This window comes from Sorex fumeus, unplaced genomic scaffold (genome assembly GCF_029834395.1).
Source record: "Sorex fumeus unplaced genomic scaffold, SorFum_2.1 ptg000063l, whole genome shotgun sequence".
Taxonomy (NCBI): Eukaryota; Metazoa; Chordata; class Mammalia; order Eulipotyphla; family Soricidae; genus Sorex; species Sorex fumeus.
Window position 1 is genome coordinate 69,603,941 of NW_026606120.1, and position 20,335 is coordinate 69,624,275.

At 58.2% G+C, this 20,335-nt stretch overlaps 1 protein-coding gene across 1 annotated transcript; it reads right to left on the minus strand.

Annotated features, from left to right (window-relative positions):
- Positions 1 to 3,920: 3,920 nt before the first annotated feature.
- On the minus strand, positions 3,921 to 8,076 carry WFIKKN2 (WAP, follistatin/kazal, immunoglobulin, kunitz and netrin domain containing 2). Its single transcript, XM_056127604.1, has 2 exons — positions 7,850 to 8,076; positions 3,921 to 5,480 (listed from the first exon to the last, which is right to left on the minus strand). The coding sequence occupies exons 1-2, from the start codon at positions 8,048 to 8,050 to the stop codon at positions 3,960 to 3,962; spliced, it is 1,722 nt and encodes a 573-aa protein (XP_055983579.1). The 5' UTR covers positions 8,051 to 8,076; the 3' UTR covers positions 3,921 to 3,959.
- Positions 8,077 to 20,335: the final 12,259 nt, after the last annotated feature.

Here is a 20,335-nt window from a genome sequence, read left to right on the forward strand (position 1 = left end):
GCCTCACTCAGGAATCTAGGCCATGGCTGTGGGTGAGAGAGAGAGAAGCGGCCAGCACGGGCAGGCCCGGGCAGCACCGTGGGCCCGCCGAGGCCAAGGGTCCTGGTGGGATTCCATCAGGTGCTGCCCGGTCTGGAGCTGTGTGTCACTGTATGTATGTGTGAGCATTTGTGTGAGCGTGTGTGTGTGTGTGTGTGTGTGTGCCTGGCTATGAGTATGTGTGCTCTGTGTGTGTGTATGTGTGTGTGTGAGCCTGGCTATGAGCATGTGTGCTCAGTGTGTGTGTGTGTGTGTGTGTGTGTGTGTGTGTGTGTGCGTGCCTGGCTATGAGTATGTGTGCTCTGTGTGTGTGTGTGTATATGTGTGTGTGAGCCTGGCTATGAGCATGTGTGCTCAGTGTGTGTGTGTGTGTGTGTGTGTGTGTGTGTGTGTGTGTGTGTGTGAGCCTGGATATGACCAGGTGTGCTCTGTGTGTGTGTGTGTGTGTGTGTGTGTGTGTGAAAGAGAGAGAGAGAGAGGGGGAGAGAGAGAGGGAGAGAGAGAGAGAGAGAATGAGCTCGGGGGAAACCAGGTCACCCCAGTTTTAGGAGCTGTGCAGGGGCTCCAGGAAATAGCTCGATGAACTGAGTGCATGTTTGTGGCAGAGGACCCAGGCAGCTCCTGTCCTGGCCCCAGTTCCTGTGCTTCCTGATCCCTCCATGGTTGTCAGGGCTCACCCCCAAGCACAGAGCGGGGGAGCAGCCCACACAGGGCGTGGCCCCAAGACAAACACAAAAACACAAAGAGCCTGAAACCTGGTTTCCTTCTCAGGCCGCCCCCGCTGACTGGGTGCTGGGGCCAGTCTGGGTCTCCCAGGGCCAGTGAGTGAGAAGGCGATGGAGGCAGTGCCTGGCACTCGGTGGGCACTCACTCACGGCGCATGTCTCGGGCCTTCTCCCGGGCACAGGGAGCCCCACCAGCCCACGTGGCTCCGTATTTATTTACACCCCCCTCCCCGCCCCCGCTCCCACAGCCCTCTGGTCCCACTGTTGGAGCTGACATCAGACTCCGAGCAGCTGCGCAGACAATGGGGCCGAGTGTCCTCGGAGCCCAAGGTGCTGGGGTAGGCAAGAGTGGAAAAAGCCAGAGGCCTTGGGGTGCTGGTCCCGAGCAGCCTGACCAGGCCTGTGAAGAGGCTAAGGGTGGTGAGACTGGGGGTTCAGGGGGACAAGGACAAGACAGGAAGAAGTGAATGGCCGGGGTGTAGATGGGAGAGAGGCAGGTCTGGTCAGTCTCTCTGTGTCTTAGGGCCCAAAAGGTTAGGTGGGGTGGCCACCCCCAACCCCGAGACCTTCTTTGCATCCTTTCTGAGGACCTGCCGGGGCTGCAGAGTTTAGGCAAGCAAGGACCAAGTGCATGGACCAAAACCATGGCAGATTCAAGACACCCCATTACGGAAGTGGGGGTCATAGAGATACAGCAAGTAGGGCATCTGCCGCCACCCCGGATTTGATCCTGGATGTCTCATCCAGTCCCCCGAGCACCGCCAGGCGTGATTCCTGAATGCAGAGCCAGGAGTAAGCCCTGAGTAACGCCGGCTGTGGTGGCCCAGATACAAAAACAGAGCAAAACAATTCTAAGTGCACCCCAAGTCAACTTGTATGGGACAATCAGTTAGGAGAGCGTGTCTGGGAAACAGACACTTGGTTAGGGGAGCCCCCAGCTCAGGGCTGGCCTCTAGACCCCAGGGCCTGCACTCCGCTGGCCTCAGGGCTGCCCTGCCTGCTCTCAGCCCAGGCCTGAGTACCTTCTCCAAGAAGCTTCCAGAAGCCAGAAGGCTCCCAGAGAGAAGACAGGGCCCAGACTCAACCACAGCCACAGGGCTGGAAGGACAGTGGCAGTGACGGCTAAGCTGGGCGTGGGCTGTGAGACCCGACAAGGGGCTCCCACAAGGGAGCAGAGCGGACCTGGGCCCTGCTGTCCGGCCGCAGAGCTGGAGTGTGGACACAGGTGCAACAGAATGTGGCCAAGCTCGGACAGACAGGCCAGCAGGGGCAGCGCTCACCTCCTCACCCCTCCTCTCTTGGCTGGTGCTGTTGGTCTTCACATTCCGGATCCCGCCCTCCCCCAGGGCTATCAGAGGAGGTTTGGGCCGGGCTGTGCAGGGGAGGGGGGAACTGTGTGGAGCCCAGACATCACTCAGGGGAGGGGAGTGGCCACAGGAGACCACCCGAGGCTGGAGTGATAGCACAGCAGGGAGGGTGCTTGCCTGCCTTGCATGCAGCCCACTTGGGTTTGATCCCCAGCAACCCATAGGGTTCCCCAAGCCCTGCCAGGAATAGTGACCCCTGAGTTCAGAGCCAGGAGTAAGACCCAAGGGCCTCTGGGTGTGCCCCCCCCCCAATAAATAAGGGGCTATGTCCATCCAGGGAATCAAGACAAGTGCACTGGGCATTTGGGTTCTGGGGTCTCCAGTGCCCACCTCCTGCCCTCTCCTCCCCCTCCTCCACCTTGGCACAGCAGAACTCAGACTCACCCATGGTGGCATCTGGGTGAGGTGCCTGTCTGCCCGCAGACTGGGAGGGAGTGAGGTGAGGGGGACCATTGAGCCACCCAACATCTCAAGGAACTGGATGAGACCCCCAACTCTAAGCAGAGTCCTGGGGAGGCTGTGTTTGGGCTCCATCCCCCCAACATGCCCCTGCGACCAGATCTCCCCCCACCCGAAGGACACCCCTCCCCCTTGCACCCCCTTCCCAGCTTAAAGAAGCCCACAGGCAGAACGCTGATCCTGGGAACTTTTAATTGGCGTTTTCCTCTCTATGTGTGAGGAAGAAACCAAGAGGCCATCCTTCTCTTGGGACAGACACAATGAAGGGCTGAGGAGGGGAGGGAAGGCAGGTGTAGAGATGAAACCGGGTTTCCCACATCCTTTGTCCAGGGCTGGGGAGGCTGGACCCGCCAAGGAGATCTGGGGACCAAGTGAGTCTCCAGCTCAGGACCAGAGCCGCCCAGCCGCTGCCTGCAACCCCCAGGGTGACCGGCAGGTGGGAGCACCGAGCAGCGTTCCTGCCCCGACGGGCGGGCTTCCCCTCCTCCGTTCTCACTCCACCACCCGCTCCGGGGCCTGCTTTTCCACTTCCTTTCTCTTCCCACCCCAATAGATGCTGCTTTTGTCCTAGGATGCCCGTGGCACATGAAGGCGCACTGTCGCTCCAAAGGGACCGCTGGACAGCTGCGCAGGCCAAAGGTGCGGGGATGACTGGCATCTCCCAGGGGTCCGAGCGCCTGGCACCCAGGGGAACGTTTCCCTGGGTCCGTTCACTAGTCTGAACTCCACAAACCAGCCATCAGCAGAGCCAAGGAGAAAGGTCACGCCTCCTAGGGTGCCCAGAGTGAGGGTCGGGTGAGGGGGTTGTCAGTGATCGCACAGCCAGCTGGGGCGGGCACAGGCTGAGTACCCGGCAAACAGCTGGGGGCCTGCTCCCTGCCTCCCCTCTCCCCTGCCCTCACCTGAGCACTCTCTGCTGTGAGGATGCAGGGGCTCTGGTCCCTCCCTTCATCTTGCAAAGTGATTTATTCCTGTTTGTGAGAGCTGGTCTCCCTCCCACCCCCCCCCACCACACACACACACACACACACACACACACACACACACACACACACAGAACCACCATCTCTACCTACCTGGGGAGGGGGCAACCCCACGGGGGACAACAATGAACAATGCCTGACTGCGCTTGGATCACAGGGGCTAAGGTGAGACATCGATGGACTTCCCTGGGGGTCCCTCTCGACTCAAACAACATGGACGCCTTATTCCCCCCAGAGGCTGATGGCACTAACCCAGCAGGCCTGACTCTGCCCTGGAGGGCCTTGTCCAGCTTGCTGACTGAGGGGTCACTCAGGGTGGGAGAGGAGAGGAGGGGAGAGGGGTGGGCTGTGGGAGGCAAGGGTGGGGTGGGGCGGGGGAGGGGGGCTCAGTGCAAGCCCAGGAACTCCTTGAGGAGGTCGCAGGTCTTCTTGTGCAGGACCTCCCGCAGCTTCCTGACCCGCCGGGGGCTGGACAGCCCCACAAAGCTGTCGGGCTTCAGCATGGCCATGCCGCCGTCCACCTCGCCCATGATGATGAGCGGGGTCCCGCCCACCGTCACGTTGGGACAGGGGCAGGCCCAGTCCACGTGGAGCAGCGTCACCTCCAGGGGCTCCTGGCCCAGGAACTTGAGGCCCATCTTCTCATCCTTGAGGACCTCGTCCACCGTCACCAGGGCGCGCCCGGCGTCGGGCTCCTCGGTGAGCTCGGAGACGCGGCCCAGGATGACGAAGTCGCTGCGGCAGAAGCTCGTCACCAGCTTCTGCCGGGGCTTGCAGGCCCGGCAGCGCGGGCTGGCCCGGGGGAAGGGGCAGGACTCCTCGCAGGCCTCGCGGCTCTCGAAGTTGTTGCCGTTGCCCTCGCAGCCTCCGTACACGAAGGACTGGCACTGGCCGGTCTGGCCGTTGTAGGCCCAGCGGGGCGCATAGGCGCGGCAGGGCCCCTGCAGGGCGGGCAGGCTGCACAGGGCCAGCGGGCCGCTCATGCAGGCCTGCACGCAGGCCTCGTAGGTGTCGAAGTGGTTGCGGTGCCGCAGGCAGCGGCCCGAAGTGAACGTGAGGCAGTTGTTGGCCTGCGCATCGAAGTGCCACCGGGTCTGCTCCTCGCCGCAGTCCTCGGCGTCAGGCGGCTGCAGACACTCGGCCGCCGGGAAGGCCGTGCCATTGGGGCCGCTCTCCACGCTGGCCGGGACCTGCCCGGCCCTGACCACGGACAGCGGGAAGTCGGCGCGCAGGACGCCGGCGGCGTTGCGCGCCGTGCAGGTGTAGATGCCCGCGTCCTGCGGCTGGGCGTTGTAGATGACCAGCTGGGCGATGTTGGTGACCACCACGTTGCCCCGCACGTGGTTGGGCCGCAGGACCACGTTCTCCCGGTCCTCCAGCTGCTTCTCCCAGGTGACCTCGGGCCGCGGCCGGCCCACCACGTCGCACAGGAAGCTCACCGTCTCGCCCACGGTCACCGACTGGTGGGCCGGGTGCTTGAGCAGGGCCGGAGCGGCCAGGTCCAGCCCGGGCGTCTCCGGGGAGGTGGTGGTGGGGCGCACGGTGGTCTCCGGCGGCGGGGGGCTGGTGTGGGGCCAGGTGAAGTGGTAACGGCAGGTGACCACGGCCAGCGTGATGCCCTTGGAGCAGGCCTCGGCGTCCATGTAGCAGCGGTTGTAGTAGGTGAGGCCGTCAGAGGCGCAGGTGAAGCTGGGCTCCTTCTCGCAGCGCTCCTTGCACTTGCACACGGCCTGCCCGTCCCAGATGTCGCACTCGGAGCCCTGCTGCAGGCACGTGAAATGGTCGCACGTGGCCTCCGTGGGCATGCCCACCGGGACCTTCCGCCCCTTCACATCCAGGTAGCGGGCCGCCACGCAGCTCCGGGTCCCGCACACGTTGGGGCAGCACTTCTCGTGGGTCTCACACTCCTGGGGAGAGCCGGAGCGAGAGGCCTTGAGCCACGTGGAGGAGGAAGAGACACCCGCTCCCACGCTCCCACCGCATGTTCCGGGGAGGGGCCTTGGGGTGGGGTGAGGGTGGGGGTGGGGAGGTTCACAGGTGAGAAGAACTAATGATCACTCAGCACCCTCATTTTTTTTTTTTTGCTTTGTTTTGTTTTGCCTTTGGGGTCACACCCAGCGATGCTCAGGGGTTACTCCTGGCTCTGCACTCAGGAATTATTCCTGGCGGTGCTCGGGGATTGAACCCGGGTCAGTTGCGTGCAAGGCAAACACCCTACCCGCTATGCTATCGCTCCAGCCCCAACCCTCCCTTCTTTTGGAGGGGAAGTCGCACCCCACGGTGCTCGGGGCTACTGCTAACTCAGGGCTGGGGGACCAGGACTCGAACCCAGGCCTCCCACGTGCAGAGCAGGTGCTTGGCTGCTGGATTCTATCCACCCGCGGCTCCCCTCAGAGCATTCGGGCCTGTGTCATCTCCTTCCATGCTCATCGCCGACCTCGGAGACACGTGCCTGTCCCCTCCACTTCAGAGGGATACTAACAGAGGTCCAGGGAGATGGGGCTTGAGGGATCAGGCTGTGTGGCTCTCAGAGGGGAGGGAGGGACCCTGCACACAGGCAGCCGCAGGCCAGGGGCAGCATTGAGTCTTTCCTTCCACTTCACCTGGAAACGAGGCTTAGCTTGGAACCAGTGCGCTGACTCCAGACCTTTGTGTCTTTTTTTTCCCCCTTTGGAGGGAGCTGGCCCAGGATGAATTAAAGGGGTCAGCCCAGTGCTAAGAGGGATGTTGGGGCCCCCTGGGGCAGAGGTTCAAGGCTGGCCACGCTGTCCGGGAGAACAGCACTGAGGGTTCAGAGAGGCCAAAGCCCAAAGCAGGGTCTGGCCTTCACCCCACTCCCAGCCCAAGGAAGTATCCCTAGGCCTAACCTGGGGGGCGCTCCCCAGGGAAGCCCCCAGAAAAACAAGCCCCCTGTGTGGCCTAGGTCGGGCGGGCTGAGCTGCCTGGAGCCAGCAGGGGTTTCCGGGGTCTCGTGGAGTCTCGGCATTAGCTTAATTCCTCGAAATGAGCACCGCTGTCTGGAGCCGACACATTCACGAGAGCCCATGGTGGCGCTGCTAATCCCCTCCTGGTCGCGGTGTGGACGGCTCCCCGCCAGGGCGCTCCCGACCGCTCCTCCAGCCACGGACATTCCACATCAGCTCAGGGGGAGCCCGGCCCCCGCGGCTGCTCGCTTGTTGACTGTTTTCCCCTCTCGGCTCAGAATGGGGACTTTGTTTTGCAGCCTCTGCTTGACATCGGCTGCCAGGCCGCTGCGGGGTGGGAGGGGGCCGCTTTGGGATCGGGAGGGGAGGATCTCAGAGCAGCGGTGGGGGAGGGGGCGGGGGGAGCGCCTGAGGGTCCTGCGGTTCCATAAGAGACTCTGACCCAGAAACCGGCTTCCGATGTGACAGGATGGTCCCTTTGGGACCAGGGCGGGCATATTTCTGGACGCAGAACACCTCAGGGCATCCAAGGAGTTGCAGAAGGACCCAGACTATACCCAGAGGCTGTCTCCAGGCTCTCACTACCCTCAAGCCCCCCATGATGGACCAGGTCAGCCTGCAACCCTGAACAGATCCTGCAGCTATGTGTGTGTTGGGGGGGGGGCTTGTCTGAGAGGGTGTTGCAATCTCCCCCTCCCCCCTAATCCTGTCCCCCACATGGCTGACAGGAGGCTCCTGGTCTGCTTCTCTCTCGAACTGCCCCATCCCCTGCCATGGAGTATGCAGGTTTGGCAGAAGGAATGGCTGGGTTCCCCTGTCTCCTGAGGTAACCCCCAACAAGCAGAACCTCCGTCCACACAAACACAGGGGTCAGTGGACCCCTCAGCACTGAGATGAGGAGCCGGGATAGCAGGGGACACCCAAGCCCACTGCCCGCTGTTGCAGGGCATCACCAGGAGGGAGGGCAGGAGGAAGGCCAGGGCAGCCGGGCAGCTGGCAACAAAGTCCGCCCTCCCATCACCCGCAGACCCACGCTGAGCTCCTCCCATCTGCCCATCTACTGGGCCTGCTCGGGGGCGCCGGGCGCCAGCCCCGGGGACCTCAGCTTTAGCATGAGCCCCACGTGGCTCCACGATGGACAAGTGACCATCCTCCCCAGGGGAACAGCCAGGCCGGTACTGGCCAGTCAGCCGCAGCCACGTGGAATTCAGACGCGGCACCTGCCCTCCTGCATGGCCCGCCTCAACCCCACTGCCCTTCACCACCCAGGGTCCTACCTGTGCGCCCCCCACCCCTCCTTCACTGCCCACCACTCATGCCATCCAGCTCCGGCCTCCAGCCCCCCGACTCACCTGGTCGGTCTCACACTCCCGTTTGCAGGTGCTCTGGGCGTCCACCCAGAGGTTGGGGTTCATGTCGTTGGGGCAGATGCCAGCGTGGGAGTAGCGGATGGGTGGCAGCGCCAGGCCCTGCGGGGGCGCCCCCAGCAGCAGGAGGAGCACGGCCACCTGACCCCAGCGGGACCAGAGCCCCAGGCCCCCGGGGCCCCTCATGGTGTGGGCGCTGGCCGCTGGAGACCTCCCCTGCAATGAGGCCGGGGGCTGGGTCCCACCAGGGTCTTCTCAGGGGGTGCTGCAGGCACCTGGTCCCCAACCCACCAGCCCCGCTGGCTTCCTCTCTGCAGCTTTGGCCGCAGCTGCCTGGGCGTGCGGCCTCCACCAGCAAGTCAGCGGAGCCCGCTGGGCCGGCCCAAGTGAGCGAGCGGCTCCAGATGAAAGGGAAGAGTCTCCACCAGGGAACTCCCTCTCCGGGTCGCAGGAGAGGGGCCGCTGCGGGGGCGCCACCCGAGTGGGAGCTCTCGCCAACCTGCCTGCCGCCTGTCACCACTGGCGGCGGCGGCTTCTCTGGTCGTCCCACCGCCCCGGCCACTGACTAGTTGCAGAGGAAGCAGAGCTGGAGGCAGTGGGGGCTGTATGTCGCTCGGTGGGGACACCTGCTTGTTCTGGCCTCCAGGAGGCCGTTTAACCCCTTCAGGGGCCAGAGAGGGCCTGGAGGGGGTGGGGGCAGCGGGTTGCAGAACACGCCAGCTCCCTGCAAAGGAGAGTTTGAGCCGCCCCCCTCCTCCTCCTTCTCCTCCTCCTCCACCTCCTCCTCCTCCTCCTCCTCCTCCTCCTCCTCCTCCTCCTCCTTCTCCTCCCCCCCTCCTCCACCTCCTGGTCCTCATCCTCCTCAGGCCGCCCCCTCCTCCCTTGGGCCACCTCCGAAGAACACACAATCGCTTGTTACGGGGAGGGACCCGCCGCGGGTTAGAAAGCGGCCACACTGGAGAGCAAATGACGTGGAAAAACAACAAGTTCCTGGTCACTGCTGGGCCGGGCCTGAGCCAAGCTGTGAGGTGTAAGCTGACTCCTGCTCAGGCACCTTTTGGGGTGATCCCCGGGACATGGCGCCTTTGGGAGTGCTCCCCAGGATGTCGACACCTTTAGGGGGCCCGCAGGGACAGCAGCTCCCCTTCTCCGTTCTGGGCGGTTCTCAAGTTCCAAGTTGGATGAACGTCACCGCCCCGGAATCAACCCTGACACTCACACCAGACGCACTCAGGAGCCGTGGTGACGCAGGCCTCTTCCTCGCGCCTCAGAGACCCTCAGCGACTCCAAGCAAACCTGAATCTTCTAGGGGTGGGTCAGGGTGGCGGCCATGTGCATGGCTGGGGTGCTTCACCTGCTGCACCCCCACCCCACCACACACCCTCAGAGCAGACGCGCCACCTGATGCTGGCCAACGTCCCCTGGGTGCCTCCCTCCTACCCGGGCAGCCTCTCAGGAAACCCTCCACACAGCTGGTCCCCAGCCTCCTCTCAGCTTTCCAAGAGAAGCAGAGAGAGGCTAAGCACCCGCCCACGGTGTGACAGGGACCTGGGAATGGCGCCCCCGACTCCCCAGTCAGCACCACAGTCAAGGCACAGCCAGATGCTGGTTTTCACAGGCCGGGCAAGGTGTCCCTGGGACACCAGAGAACCTTGCGAGGGGCAGGCCAAGAGCTGGGGCCAGCATGGCTGGGAACATGACCGGGTATGACAGGAAGGATGATGAGGCTCAGGGCCCCTCCTTCAGAAGAGGTCATGGAAAAGGCAGAGTACTTTCACTGGAGCCCCAAGACTTGAGAGGAGCATGAGAGCCCCAGAGAGTGGGACCTTCTCCTGACCAGACCACAAAGAGTATGGGAGCAGTGACAGAGCTATTCTATGCCAGTGACTGTAGAGAGACAACCAGGGCGGGAGGGGAGAACCCAGCAGCGAGCCCTGCCCAGTCCTCTCCTCAGTCTTCTGTGCTGTCAAGCTGGAACTCGCCTCCTCTACCCAGGACACAGTGGAAGGAGCCTGTGGCACCTACAGACCCTGTCCCTCAGGTCCTGTCCCCTTAGACCCTGTCCCCTCAGACCCTCTCCTCTCAGACCCTGTCTCCTTAGACACTGTCTCCTCAGACCCTGTCCCCTCAGATCCTGTCCCCTCAAACATGTCCCTTCAGACCTGTCCCCTCAGACACCGTCTCCTCAGAACCTGTCCCCTTAGACCATGTCCCTTCAGATACTGTCCCCTCAGACCCTATCCCCTTAAACCATGTCCCCTCAAACACTATTTTCTCAGATCCTATCCCCTCAGAACTGTCCCCTCAGACACTGTCCCCTCAGACACTGTCCCCTCAGACAGTGTCCTCTCAGACCTGTCCCCTCAGACTCTGTCCCCTCAGACACTGTCCCCTCAGACCCTGTCCCCTTAAACTATGCCCCCTCAAACACTGTTTTCTCAGACCCTGTCCCCTCAGAATGGTCCCCCTCAGACACTGTCTCCTCAGACTCTGTCCCCTCAGACCTGTCCTCTTGGACCCTGTCCCGTCAGACCCTGTCCCCTCAACCCTGTCTCCTCAGTCCCTGTCTCCTCAGACCCTGTCCCCTCAGACTTGTCACCTCAGACACTGTCTCCTCAGAACCTGTCCCCTTAGACCCTGTTCCTTCAGACACTGTCCCATCAGACCATGTCCCCTTAAACCATGTCTCCTCAAACCCTGTTTTCTCAGACCCTGTCCCCTCAAAACGGTCCCCTCAGACATTGTCTCCTCAGACTCTGTCCCCTCAGACCTGTCCCCTCAGACCTGTCTTCTCGAACCCTGTCCCCTCAGACCCTGTCCCCATAGACACTGTCCCCACAGACCCTGTCCCCACAGATGCTATTCCCTCAGGCCTGTCCCCTCAAACCCTGTCCTCACAGACCTTATTGTCTCAGACACTATCCCCTCAGACCCTGTCCCCACACTGCACACTTCTCCCTTGGCCTGCAGGGTCTCCATTCCCTTCTTTGAGCCAATACCCTCCCCACAACCAACCCTGCACAGGCCATTTCTGTTTTTGTCACAGAGCTAATGAAGGTGTTGGTTCCTAATCCCCTCCTTTATTGGAATCACCTTTCCTCTCAGGCTGGCCCACATCATGGAGGCAGGTAGCAGGCAATGCTATAATTCCATTGTCCTCAGCTGGGCGGTCCCGTAGATGCTACACTGGGAAGTGGACTGCGACACCATTCTGAGCCGGGCTTAGAGAAAGTGTCTCCAGGCCCTTATGGGCCAGAGCGATGGCACAGTGGGTAGGATGCTTTCCTTGCAAATGGCTGGTCCGGGTTTGATCCCCAGCATCCCATATTGTCCCCAGAGCCCACCAAGAGTAATTCCTGAGCACAGAGCCAGGGGTAACCCCTGTGTATCGATGGGTGTATTGCTGGGTGTGGCACAAAAGCAAACAAAAACCCAGAACAAAACCCAAAAGAGTGCCCCAGGCTCCAAGTGAGGACCAGGATTGAGAGAGGCCCAGTGGGTGCCCCCGGGAAGGACCTAGCAGGGCGGCAGGGACCACGGCAGGTGGGTGTTTGTCCTGAGCTGCTCCTGGGCTGGATGGAGCCAGGCCTCTGCCCAGGGCAGGGAGGAAGGGCAGGAGGACACTGACTCTCCCTCTGCTTTTCCCAGCCCCCCACACAGCTCAGAATAATAAATAACATCTGACCCGGGCTCCGAGCCACGCGCGCTCCCACCCTCCGCCTGCTGACCCTCATGCCCGCGGTGGGGAGCCTGAGCTGGTGCTGGGAGGCCATGTCCATCCTGGAGAGGTTTGGCCGGGCCTCCAGGGGTCCCCTCCCCATCTGTCCAGAGCTCTTTACACAAACCTACGGAGCCCCCAGGCCCCTTCAATGGGCCCTCCAGGCTTGTTTATGAGCTGAGCTAGGAGCGCTTTGAAGTGTCCCCCAGGCCGCCCCGTCCCTGACTGTCCCCCTCTGGGGGGTGGTGTGGGCTCCACCCTCAGCCACCACCACTGTTCAGCCCACGGTTCACCAGGCCACACCCCACCCACCCCCACTCCCAGCACAGGGCCCCAGAGATGTGTCTGACAGGGGAGGACTCCTTCCCCAGGACTCTGGGCTCCTCTCAGTCAGGAAGAGGCTCTGTCTGACCTCAGGTCAGGAACCCCTGACCTTCCAAGCTGCCTGAGGGCAAGGTCCCGCACACCATCACCCCTCCAGGGCACATTCAAAGCCTAGTCAAGGTTAACCCAAGGGAAGTCACCCAATGGTGAACTCTGAGTGACCCTTGATCTCAGGGTCATACTTAGCACGACAGTCCCGAGCCTCTGGGGCCTTGGCAGGACTCACAGCTGACTCTATTTCCTCAAGTGTACAAATCCCCCAACTCCCCGCTCCTGCCAGGGTCTAGTCCTGGACTCATCAGAAAACAAGCAAGCAGCGGCTGGAGACATAGCACAGCGGGGAGGGCGTAGCAGGCTCAGGTTTGATCCCTAATATCCCATAGGGTCCCCCGAGCACCGCCAGAGTGATCCCTGAGCACTGCCAGGTGTGACCCAAAACCAAAAACAAAACCAATGAGCAAACACCTTTTCAAATATATTTTTTTTAATAAAAGAAGACAAAAGAGGGGCTGGAGCAATAGCTCAGCATGTAGGGTGTTTGTCTTGCACGCGGCCGATCGGGTTTGATTCCCAGCATCCCATATGGTCCTCCAAGCACCGCCAGGAGTGATTCCTGAGTGCAGAGCCAGAGTGGGAGTAACCCCTGAGCATTGGCTGGTGTGACCCAAAAAGAAAAGAAAAGAAAAGAAGAAGAAGAAGAAGAAGAAGAAGAAGAAGAAGAAGAAGAAGAAGAAGAAGAAGAAGAAGAAGAAGAAGAAGACAAAAGAAATAAAGAAATCAAGGAGACAAAGTCAGGAAGCCAGAGCCTGCATTGATTGCCTCCTGAAGTTCTCACAAGGGAGGGGAGATGCCAGGGTGGTGGTACACACTTACAGATACGGAGCTGGAGCTGCGAAAAGGAGGTGAGAGGGAAGGCGAAGAGGGGCTGAGCTGTGTCTTCTGCTTCGCCCAAGTCAAGCCTGGTCATGCTGAGGTGGTCAGACTTTCCCCAAAGAGACAGGGAGCATCCCTTGGGGCTGAAGAGATAGCACAGTGGGTAGGGCATTTGCCTTGCACGCAGCCAACCCGGGTTCGATTCCCAGCATCCCATATGGTCCCCTGAGTACTGCCAGGGGTAATTCCTGAGTGCATGAGCCAGGAGTAACCCCTGTGCATCGCCAGGTGTGACCCAAAAAGCAAAAAAAAAAAAAAAAGAGAGAGAGGGAGCGTCCCTGCCTGGAGGCAGCCCCATCCCCCAGCCTCTGAACCCTCTTTGGGGAGGAGGGAGGACTTGAGAAGCAGGAGAAGGGGGCACTCAGATCCCAAGGTGATGCCGGCTCCGAGTCACGTCGGGGAATTCAATCAGGCCGAGGTCCATTACCCAGCAGACCCCCTGCCCAGGGCCGCCGGCCTGGGTTACATTCCAGGGCGGTGTGAACTCTCCACTCCGCGTGAGACTGCTGGACTCTGGGGTAACTGCAGGGCCTCAGCAGATGGTGGATGCAGCCAGGGACCTTCGGCTCAGGGGACACATGACCCGCCAGCCTCTGTGCAGAGCTAGACGGGTGGGCCTAGCAAAGGCCCGGGGGAGGTGGCAGTATTGAACCAAGAGAAGGGCAGCTAAACGCTGGGTCCCAGCAGTGCTCGCCACTGAGTGCTCGGTCCGGGCTAGGGTTGAGCGGCGAGCGAGCAGGAGACAGGAGTCCCAGCCTCTCCCCCTGTCTGCCTTCAGCGTCCTGTGTGGCCTTGTCCTTCCCCGTCCGAGGCCCCTTCCAGGCCGGGCTCTGCCGCCTACAGCTTGGCGGAGATGGAATCCGCTTCAGAAAGCCCCCAAGGCTCCCGGCCAAGACAAACACAGGAACGGGGAAGCCAGCAGGCGGGGCGGATGGGGGGCGGTGCTGGCTCCCCCTCCGCTGGGGGGCGAGGGCCCCTTTCTTTGGCCTGGTTCGGGGGAGAGGAGAGCAGGGACAGGGCGCCCGCACAGTCCCTTCTCCTGGGTGCTTCCCATGGGACCGCACTCCAGGGACACCTGGAGTCTCTGAGTCCCGGCCCACTGCCTGCCTGTGTGGGCTGAGTGGAGGGGACATTCTCTGGAACCAGATGCAGACGCCTCCCCCGGACCCATTCAGCAGGTGGCCCTGCACACACAGTGCAGGCGGGGCGGGCTAACGTCTTTCCCGGCCCTTCGCTTTTCGTTTTTTTGGTTTTGGGGCTACATCCGGAATGGGATGGGGTGGGGAGATTCTTCTAGCTCTGTGCTTGGGGCACTCAATCAGAACTGCACAGTATGGAGGGTCAAACTCGGGCGTCACATGCAAAGCATGTGCTCAGCCCTCTGGGCTCTCTCCACAGCCCAAATTCCAGCCATCCTTTCAGGACTCCTGACTGAGAGATGCTCCCCTGACTCCCGGAGGTGCTGTAGGCTGGACCGCCAGCAGCCTTGCCTCAGTTTGCCTTTCTCCTCTCTCTCTCTCTTGCTTTCTCTCTCTCTCACTTTCTCTTCCTCTCTTTCTCTCTCTCTTTCTTTCTCTCCCTCTCTCTTTTCCTCTGTCTCTTCCTCTCTCTTTCTCTCCCTCTTCCTCTCTCTTTCTCTCCCTCTTTATCTCTTTTTCTCTCTTTCCTTCTCTTTCTCTTTCTCTTTCTCTCTCTCTCTCTCTCTCTCTCTCTCTCTCTCTCTCTCTCTCTCTCTCTCCCCCCCCCCCCACTGCCTTCAGCCCAGCCCTTGGCCATTGTCCTTGGTCTACTTGTCCTCCATCCAGGGCAGTGCCGGCCCCTCCTGCCCAACTGTCTCTCAGCCCATCTCCAAAGTCGCAGTTGGACCTTCCTGAGCTGCTGCAACCTGGGGATGGCCCTGGCCCCCGCCCCAAATAGGAGTTCCTGGGATGATCTTTAAAACAAGAAAGCAAAGGGGCAAAGAGACAGCACAGGGTAAGCACTTGCTCACAGCCAACCCCAGTCCCATCCCTGACACCACACACGGGCACCAGGCACTGCCAGGAGTGATCCCTGAGCACAACGATTTGGAGAAAGGGTCCTTACAGATGCAGTCAAGGGTCTGAACAGGAGGGCCGCTGGGCCTGCAGCCTAGGACTGGTCACCTGCATGAACAGACCAGAGTCCAGGGGAGACACAGAGCAGGGGACATGGCAGGCTGGGGACAGTCTGGGGACAGTCTGGGGGAGGTGGGACAGTATGTCCCCTGCAGCTGGGGAGGATAAGACACCTGGCCGGCATTTCCCGCTGTGGGTCTGGGTCTCAGCCCTAGGATGGGTGTTGTCTGCTCCGGCCTCCAGCGGGGACTGACCAACTGGCCCAGAACCACAGTGGCCTGTCCTGCCAAGGCAAGGTGGCCCACAGCCGTGCCATGCCCAAGCTCTGCCTCTTGGCTCCCTTGCTTCTCCTGCTGCAGGCTCAGCCCAGTCCTTGGGGAGTGAGCGGCTCATGGGGTGGCCTGGCCTGACCTGGTCTCAGTCCTTGAAGCCCCGTGCCCCAGAAGCTCCCAGACAGGCGGCCACCTGCAGACCATGCTGCCTGGAGCCACTCAAGGCAGTCCCTCACCCTGACTTTTGGGGGATTCCACTTCAGGCCTACTTCAGCCTTTAAATGGCCAGTTGGACCATTCAGAGGCCAGGGATGAGTGGTCTGCATCCTACATAAGCCTGACCCACACCACAGGCCGTGGACAGACCTCCTCTCGCCAAGGACTCTGCTTGCACCCGGGATGGCCCTCAGAGCTGGTGAACAGGAACAACAGCCCAGAGACAGGGACCGGGACGGACTTGGGTGTTGCTGCCACAGCTGTCCTGGGTGACGGTCATGGTGACAGTCTCCTGCCCTCGACATCATGGGACGCCATGCATTTGGTGCCGTGTGTCCAACCTGAGCGGCTGCTGCATCCTGACCCCAGGTTTACTCCTTCCACGGATTCAGAAGCCCAAGGCAGTTGTGCCTATAGCTCTGGATCTTGGGACTGCTCCTCTCTCTCCTGCCATCCTCCATCTGTGGCCTTTGTCCCTCAAAATCAGTGACGGTTTCGATGCCTTGCTGCCCCTCTCCGCAAAAGGAGGATGGGCCCCTTTTCCTGGGGCTCTGTCATTTCATTCAGAGAGGCCACACTTCCAAAGAGCCCCTTGGCCGCAGCTCTGGGCCAGGACTGGGACACACAGCTCGAGTGTGTGCAAGGGACAAGTCTTGGTCAGGCAGCACGGGGGGAGAGAGCAGCTGGGCTCAGGGTCCACCGTTCCCGGGACCCACGGGCTGCATGGGCACCCCGTGTCTGCTGCGCCTGTTCTCATCCACGTTATGAACCTGCATCGGTCTCTGGAATTGGAGCCGACGACTGTGAGTGAGGCGGACAGGGGTGTCGGGAATTCTCAGGGATGCCTGTCATCCCCCTGGGGTGCCACAAGCATCCGTCAGAGGAAGTCAGCCATTGAGCAAGGGCAGGCTGGAGAATGGCTGCAATGAAGAGGATCCTGGGAAGGGACCTTCTTTTTTTTGGGGGGGGGGTACCTCCGAAACAGTGCTCAGGGAACCCCAGGGCTATTCTTTTTTTTTTTTAATTTTTATTAGTGAAACACCATGAGGTACAGTTGTAGACTTACAAATTTTTGTGCTTGGGTTTCAATTATACAATTGATCAAATACCCATCCCTCCACCAGTGCCCATTTTCCACCACCACCAGTCCCAGTATCCCTCCACCCCCCATCCCCCCAACCCACCCTATGTCTGTGGCAGGGCATTCCCCAGGGCTATTCTTGATGATTTTCAGCCAACAGGGTGAGTGGTTCAAGGCCGGAGTCCAAGGAGGCAGTATAGGGGGCACCAGGGTCACCCCTACAGTGCTCAGAGGTCCCCAGAGTTACAACTGCTTGGCAAGCTGAGTGTGGTAAGGCGTGCTCTAAACCCTGAGCTTTCTCTCCAGACCCAGGCAAGGGTTTTAACAGGCCTCTCTTGACAGGAGACACCTGGCGAACAGAATTGTACTCTAAGAAAGAGGGAAGGTCGCAGGCAGGTGGGACCAGACCAGGGGGAAGGCTGTAAGTCTACATCTCAATTCTGCACCAAGACTGAACCCCAGGGGCCAGGAAGATGGTACAGTGAGTAGAGAACTTGCCTTGCAGGCAGATGACTAGACTCAATCCCCAGCACCCCATGTGGAACCCCAAGCCCTGCCAGGAGTGACTCCTGTGTGCAGAGCCAGGAGTAAGCCCTGAGCACCACTGGGTGTGGCTCAAAAACCGAACCAAACCCAAACAAAAAGAATGACTAAACTTAAAAAGCCTGGTCACACCAGGTGTGGGCAGGGAAGTGGAGGGAGTAGTACCGAGCATGACTGCAAGGAGCATCCACGGCACAGGTGCTGACAAGGGGAAAAGGTGTGTCTGTTCCTATGAAGTCCCACCTTGCTGGCTGCTGCACACCAGGCTCTTTCCCAGGAGAAACCAGAGGTCCTGCCCGCCAACACCTGCACGTGAATGTTCACAGCAGCTTAATCTGTAGAACAAGAAACTAGAAACGACCCCACCGCCCCTCAATGGGGAATGTTTGAATAAATTCCAGTATATGTATCCCATTAAACGCTGCCTCAGGAGTAAAAGGAATGCATCACTAACAGATGCAAGAGTGCTTAAAATGATTCCATGAAGTGGGAAGAAAGCAGACACCGGGGTAGTATATTATCGATCAAGAAATGCCTTGCTGGATCATCCTCAATGGGGAAAAACTGAGAGCCTTCCCCCTAAGATCAGGGACGAGACAAGGATGCCCACTCTCTCCACTACTGTTAAGTATAGTTCTGGAAGTACTTGCAATAGCGATTAGGCAAGAAAAAGATATTAAGGGCATCCAGGTAGGAAAGGAAGAAATTAAGCTTTCACTATTCGCAGATGATATGATACTATACTTCGAGAACCCTAAAACCTCTACCAAGAAACTCCTAGAAACAATAGACTTGTAGAGTAAAGTGGCAGGCTATAAAATCAATACCCAAAAGTCCATGGCTTTCCTATACGCGAATAGTGAAAGAGAAGAAAGTGACATGAAGAAAACAATCCTGTTCACAATTGTGCCTCATGAAATCAAGTACCTAGGAATCAGCTTAACTAAGGAAGTAAAGGACCTGTACAAGGAAAACTTACAAAACGCTACTTCAGGAAATAAAAGAGAACACGAGGAAATAGAAAAATATCCCCTGTTTATGGATCGGGAGAATTAACATTGTCAAAATGGCAATACTTCCCAAAGCACTGTACAAATTCAATGCAATCCCTATTACGATACCCATGACATTCTTCAAAGAAATGGAGCAAACACTCCTGAAATTTATATGGAACAATAAGCCCCCACGAATAGCTAAAGCAATTCTTGGGAAAAAGAAAATGGGAGGAATAAACCTCCCTAACTTCAAACTCTACTACAAAGCAGTAATAATTAAAACAGCATGGTACTGGAACAAAGGCAGAGCTGTAGACCAATGGAACAGGGTTGAATATACTGACATCTCCCCCCAAGCATATGATCATCTAATCTTTGATAAGGGAGCAAGAAAAGTCAAGTGGAGCAAGGAAAGCCTCTTTAACAAATTGTTCTGGCAAAACTGGATGGCTACATGCAAAAAAGTGGGCTCAGATCTCTGCCTAACACCATGTACAAAAGTAAGATCAAAATGGATTAAAGACCTCAACATCAGACCAGAATCCATAAGGTACATAGAAGACAAGGTTGGCAAAACCCTCCATGATTATTGAAGCTAATGGTATCTTCAAAGATGTTACGCCACTGGCCAAGCAAGTGAAAACAGAGATAGATAAATGGGACTATCTTAAACTAAGAAGCTTCTGCACCTCAAAAGAAACAGTGAACAAAATACAAAGACAGTCTACAGAATGGGAAAGGATATTCACGGACAAGAGGTTGATATCAAGGATATACAAAGTACTGGTTGAACTCCACAAAAAGAAAACATCCAACCCCATCAAAAAATGGGGCGACGAAATGAACAGAAACTTTCTAAAAGAAGAAATCCAAATGGCTAAAAGTCACATGAGAAAATGCTCTACATCATTAATCATCCAAGGAGATGCAGATCAAAACATCAATGAGATATCATTTCACACCACAGAGACTGGCCCACCTCCAAAAGAACAAAAGCAACCTGTGTTGGCATGGATGTGGCGAGAAAGGTACCCTCTTTCACTGCCAGTGAGAATGCCAACTGGTTTAGCCCTTTTGGAAAACAGTATGGACGATTCTCAAAAAATTAGAAATTGAGCTCCCATTTGACCCAGCAATACCACTCCTGGGAATATATCCCAGAGAGGCAAACAAATATAGTCGAAGTGACATCTGCACTTGTTTGTTCATTGCAGCACTCTTTACAATAGCCAGAATCTGGAAAAAAACTGAGTGCCCAAGAACAGATGACTGGTTAAAGAAACTTTGGTACATCTACACAACGGAGTACTACGTAGCTGTTAGAAAAGATGAAGTCATGAAATCTACATACAAGTGGTACTACATGGAAAGTATCATGTTGAGTGAAATGAGTCAGAAAGAGAGGGATAGACATAGAAAGATTGTATTCATCTGGGGAACATAAAGTAACAAAACAGGAGACTAACACCCAAGAGTGGCCTATATTAGTACCAGGAGGTTTGCTCCGTGGCTTGGAGGCCAGTCGCACATGCTAGGGGGAAAGGGAGCTCAGATAGAGAAGGAAGCATCAAATAAAGGGTGTTGAGAGGATCCTCCCAGGATGGGAGAAGCATGCTGAAAGTAGACTATAGACCAAACATGATTGCCACTCAATGCCTCTTTTGCAAACCACAACACCCAAAAGGAGAGAGAGAACAAAAGAGAATGCCCTGCCACATGGGGGGCATGGGGGGCGGGAGGGATACTGGGACCCGTGGTGGTGGAAAATGGGCACTGGTGGAGGGATGGGTATTTGATCATTGTATAATTGAAATCCAAGCACAAAAATGTGTAAGTCTACAACTGTGCCTCATGGTGTTTCACTAATAAAAGTTAAAAAAAAAAAGAAAGAAATCTCTTGCTGGGGTCAGAGCAACAGTACAGCGGGTAGGGCATTTGCCTTGCACGCGACCAACCTGGGTTCAATCCCCAGCATCCTATATGGTTCCCCAAGCACCACCAGGAGTGATTCCTAACTGCAGAGCCAGTATAACACCTGAGCATCGCTGGGTGTGACCCAAAAAGCAAAAAAGAAAAGAAAAGAAATCTCTTGCTAGTTTTGTTTTGTTTTATTAGGGGCCACACTCGGCGATACTCAGGTGTTACTCTAGCTCTGCACTCAGGGATCACTTCTGGTGGGGCTCGGGAACCATATGGGACGCTGGGGACCAAACCTGGGTTAGCTGCATGCAAG

What these genes read in the sequence shown, in the direction of transcription:
- WFIKKN2 (XM_056127604.1), bottom strand. Translation starts at nt 8,050, where the DNA reads ATGAGGGGCCCCGGGGGCCTGGGGCTCTGGTCCCGCTGGGGTCAGGTG. An exon ending in GGGAGTGTGAGACCGACCAG is followed by an intron (nt 5,481 to 7,849) that starts GTGAGTCGGGGG and finishes GGCTCTCCCCAG; the next exon opens with GAGTGTGAGACCCACGAGAA.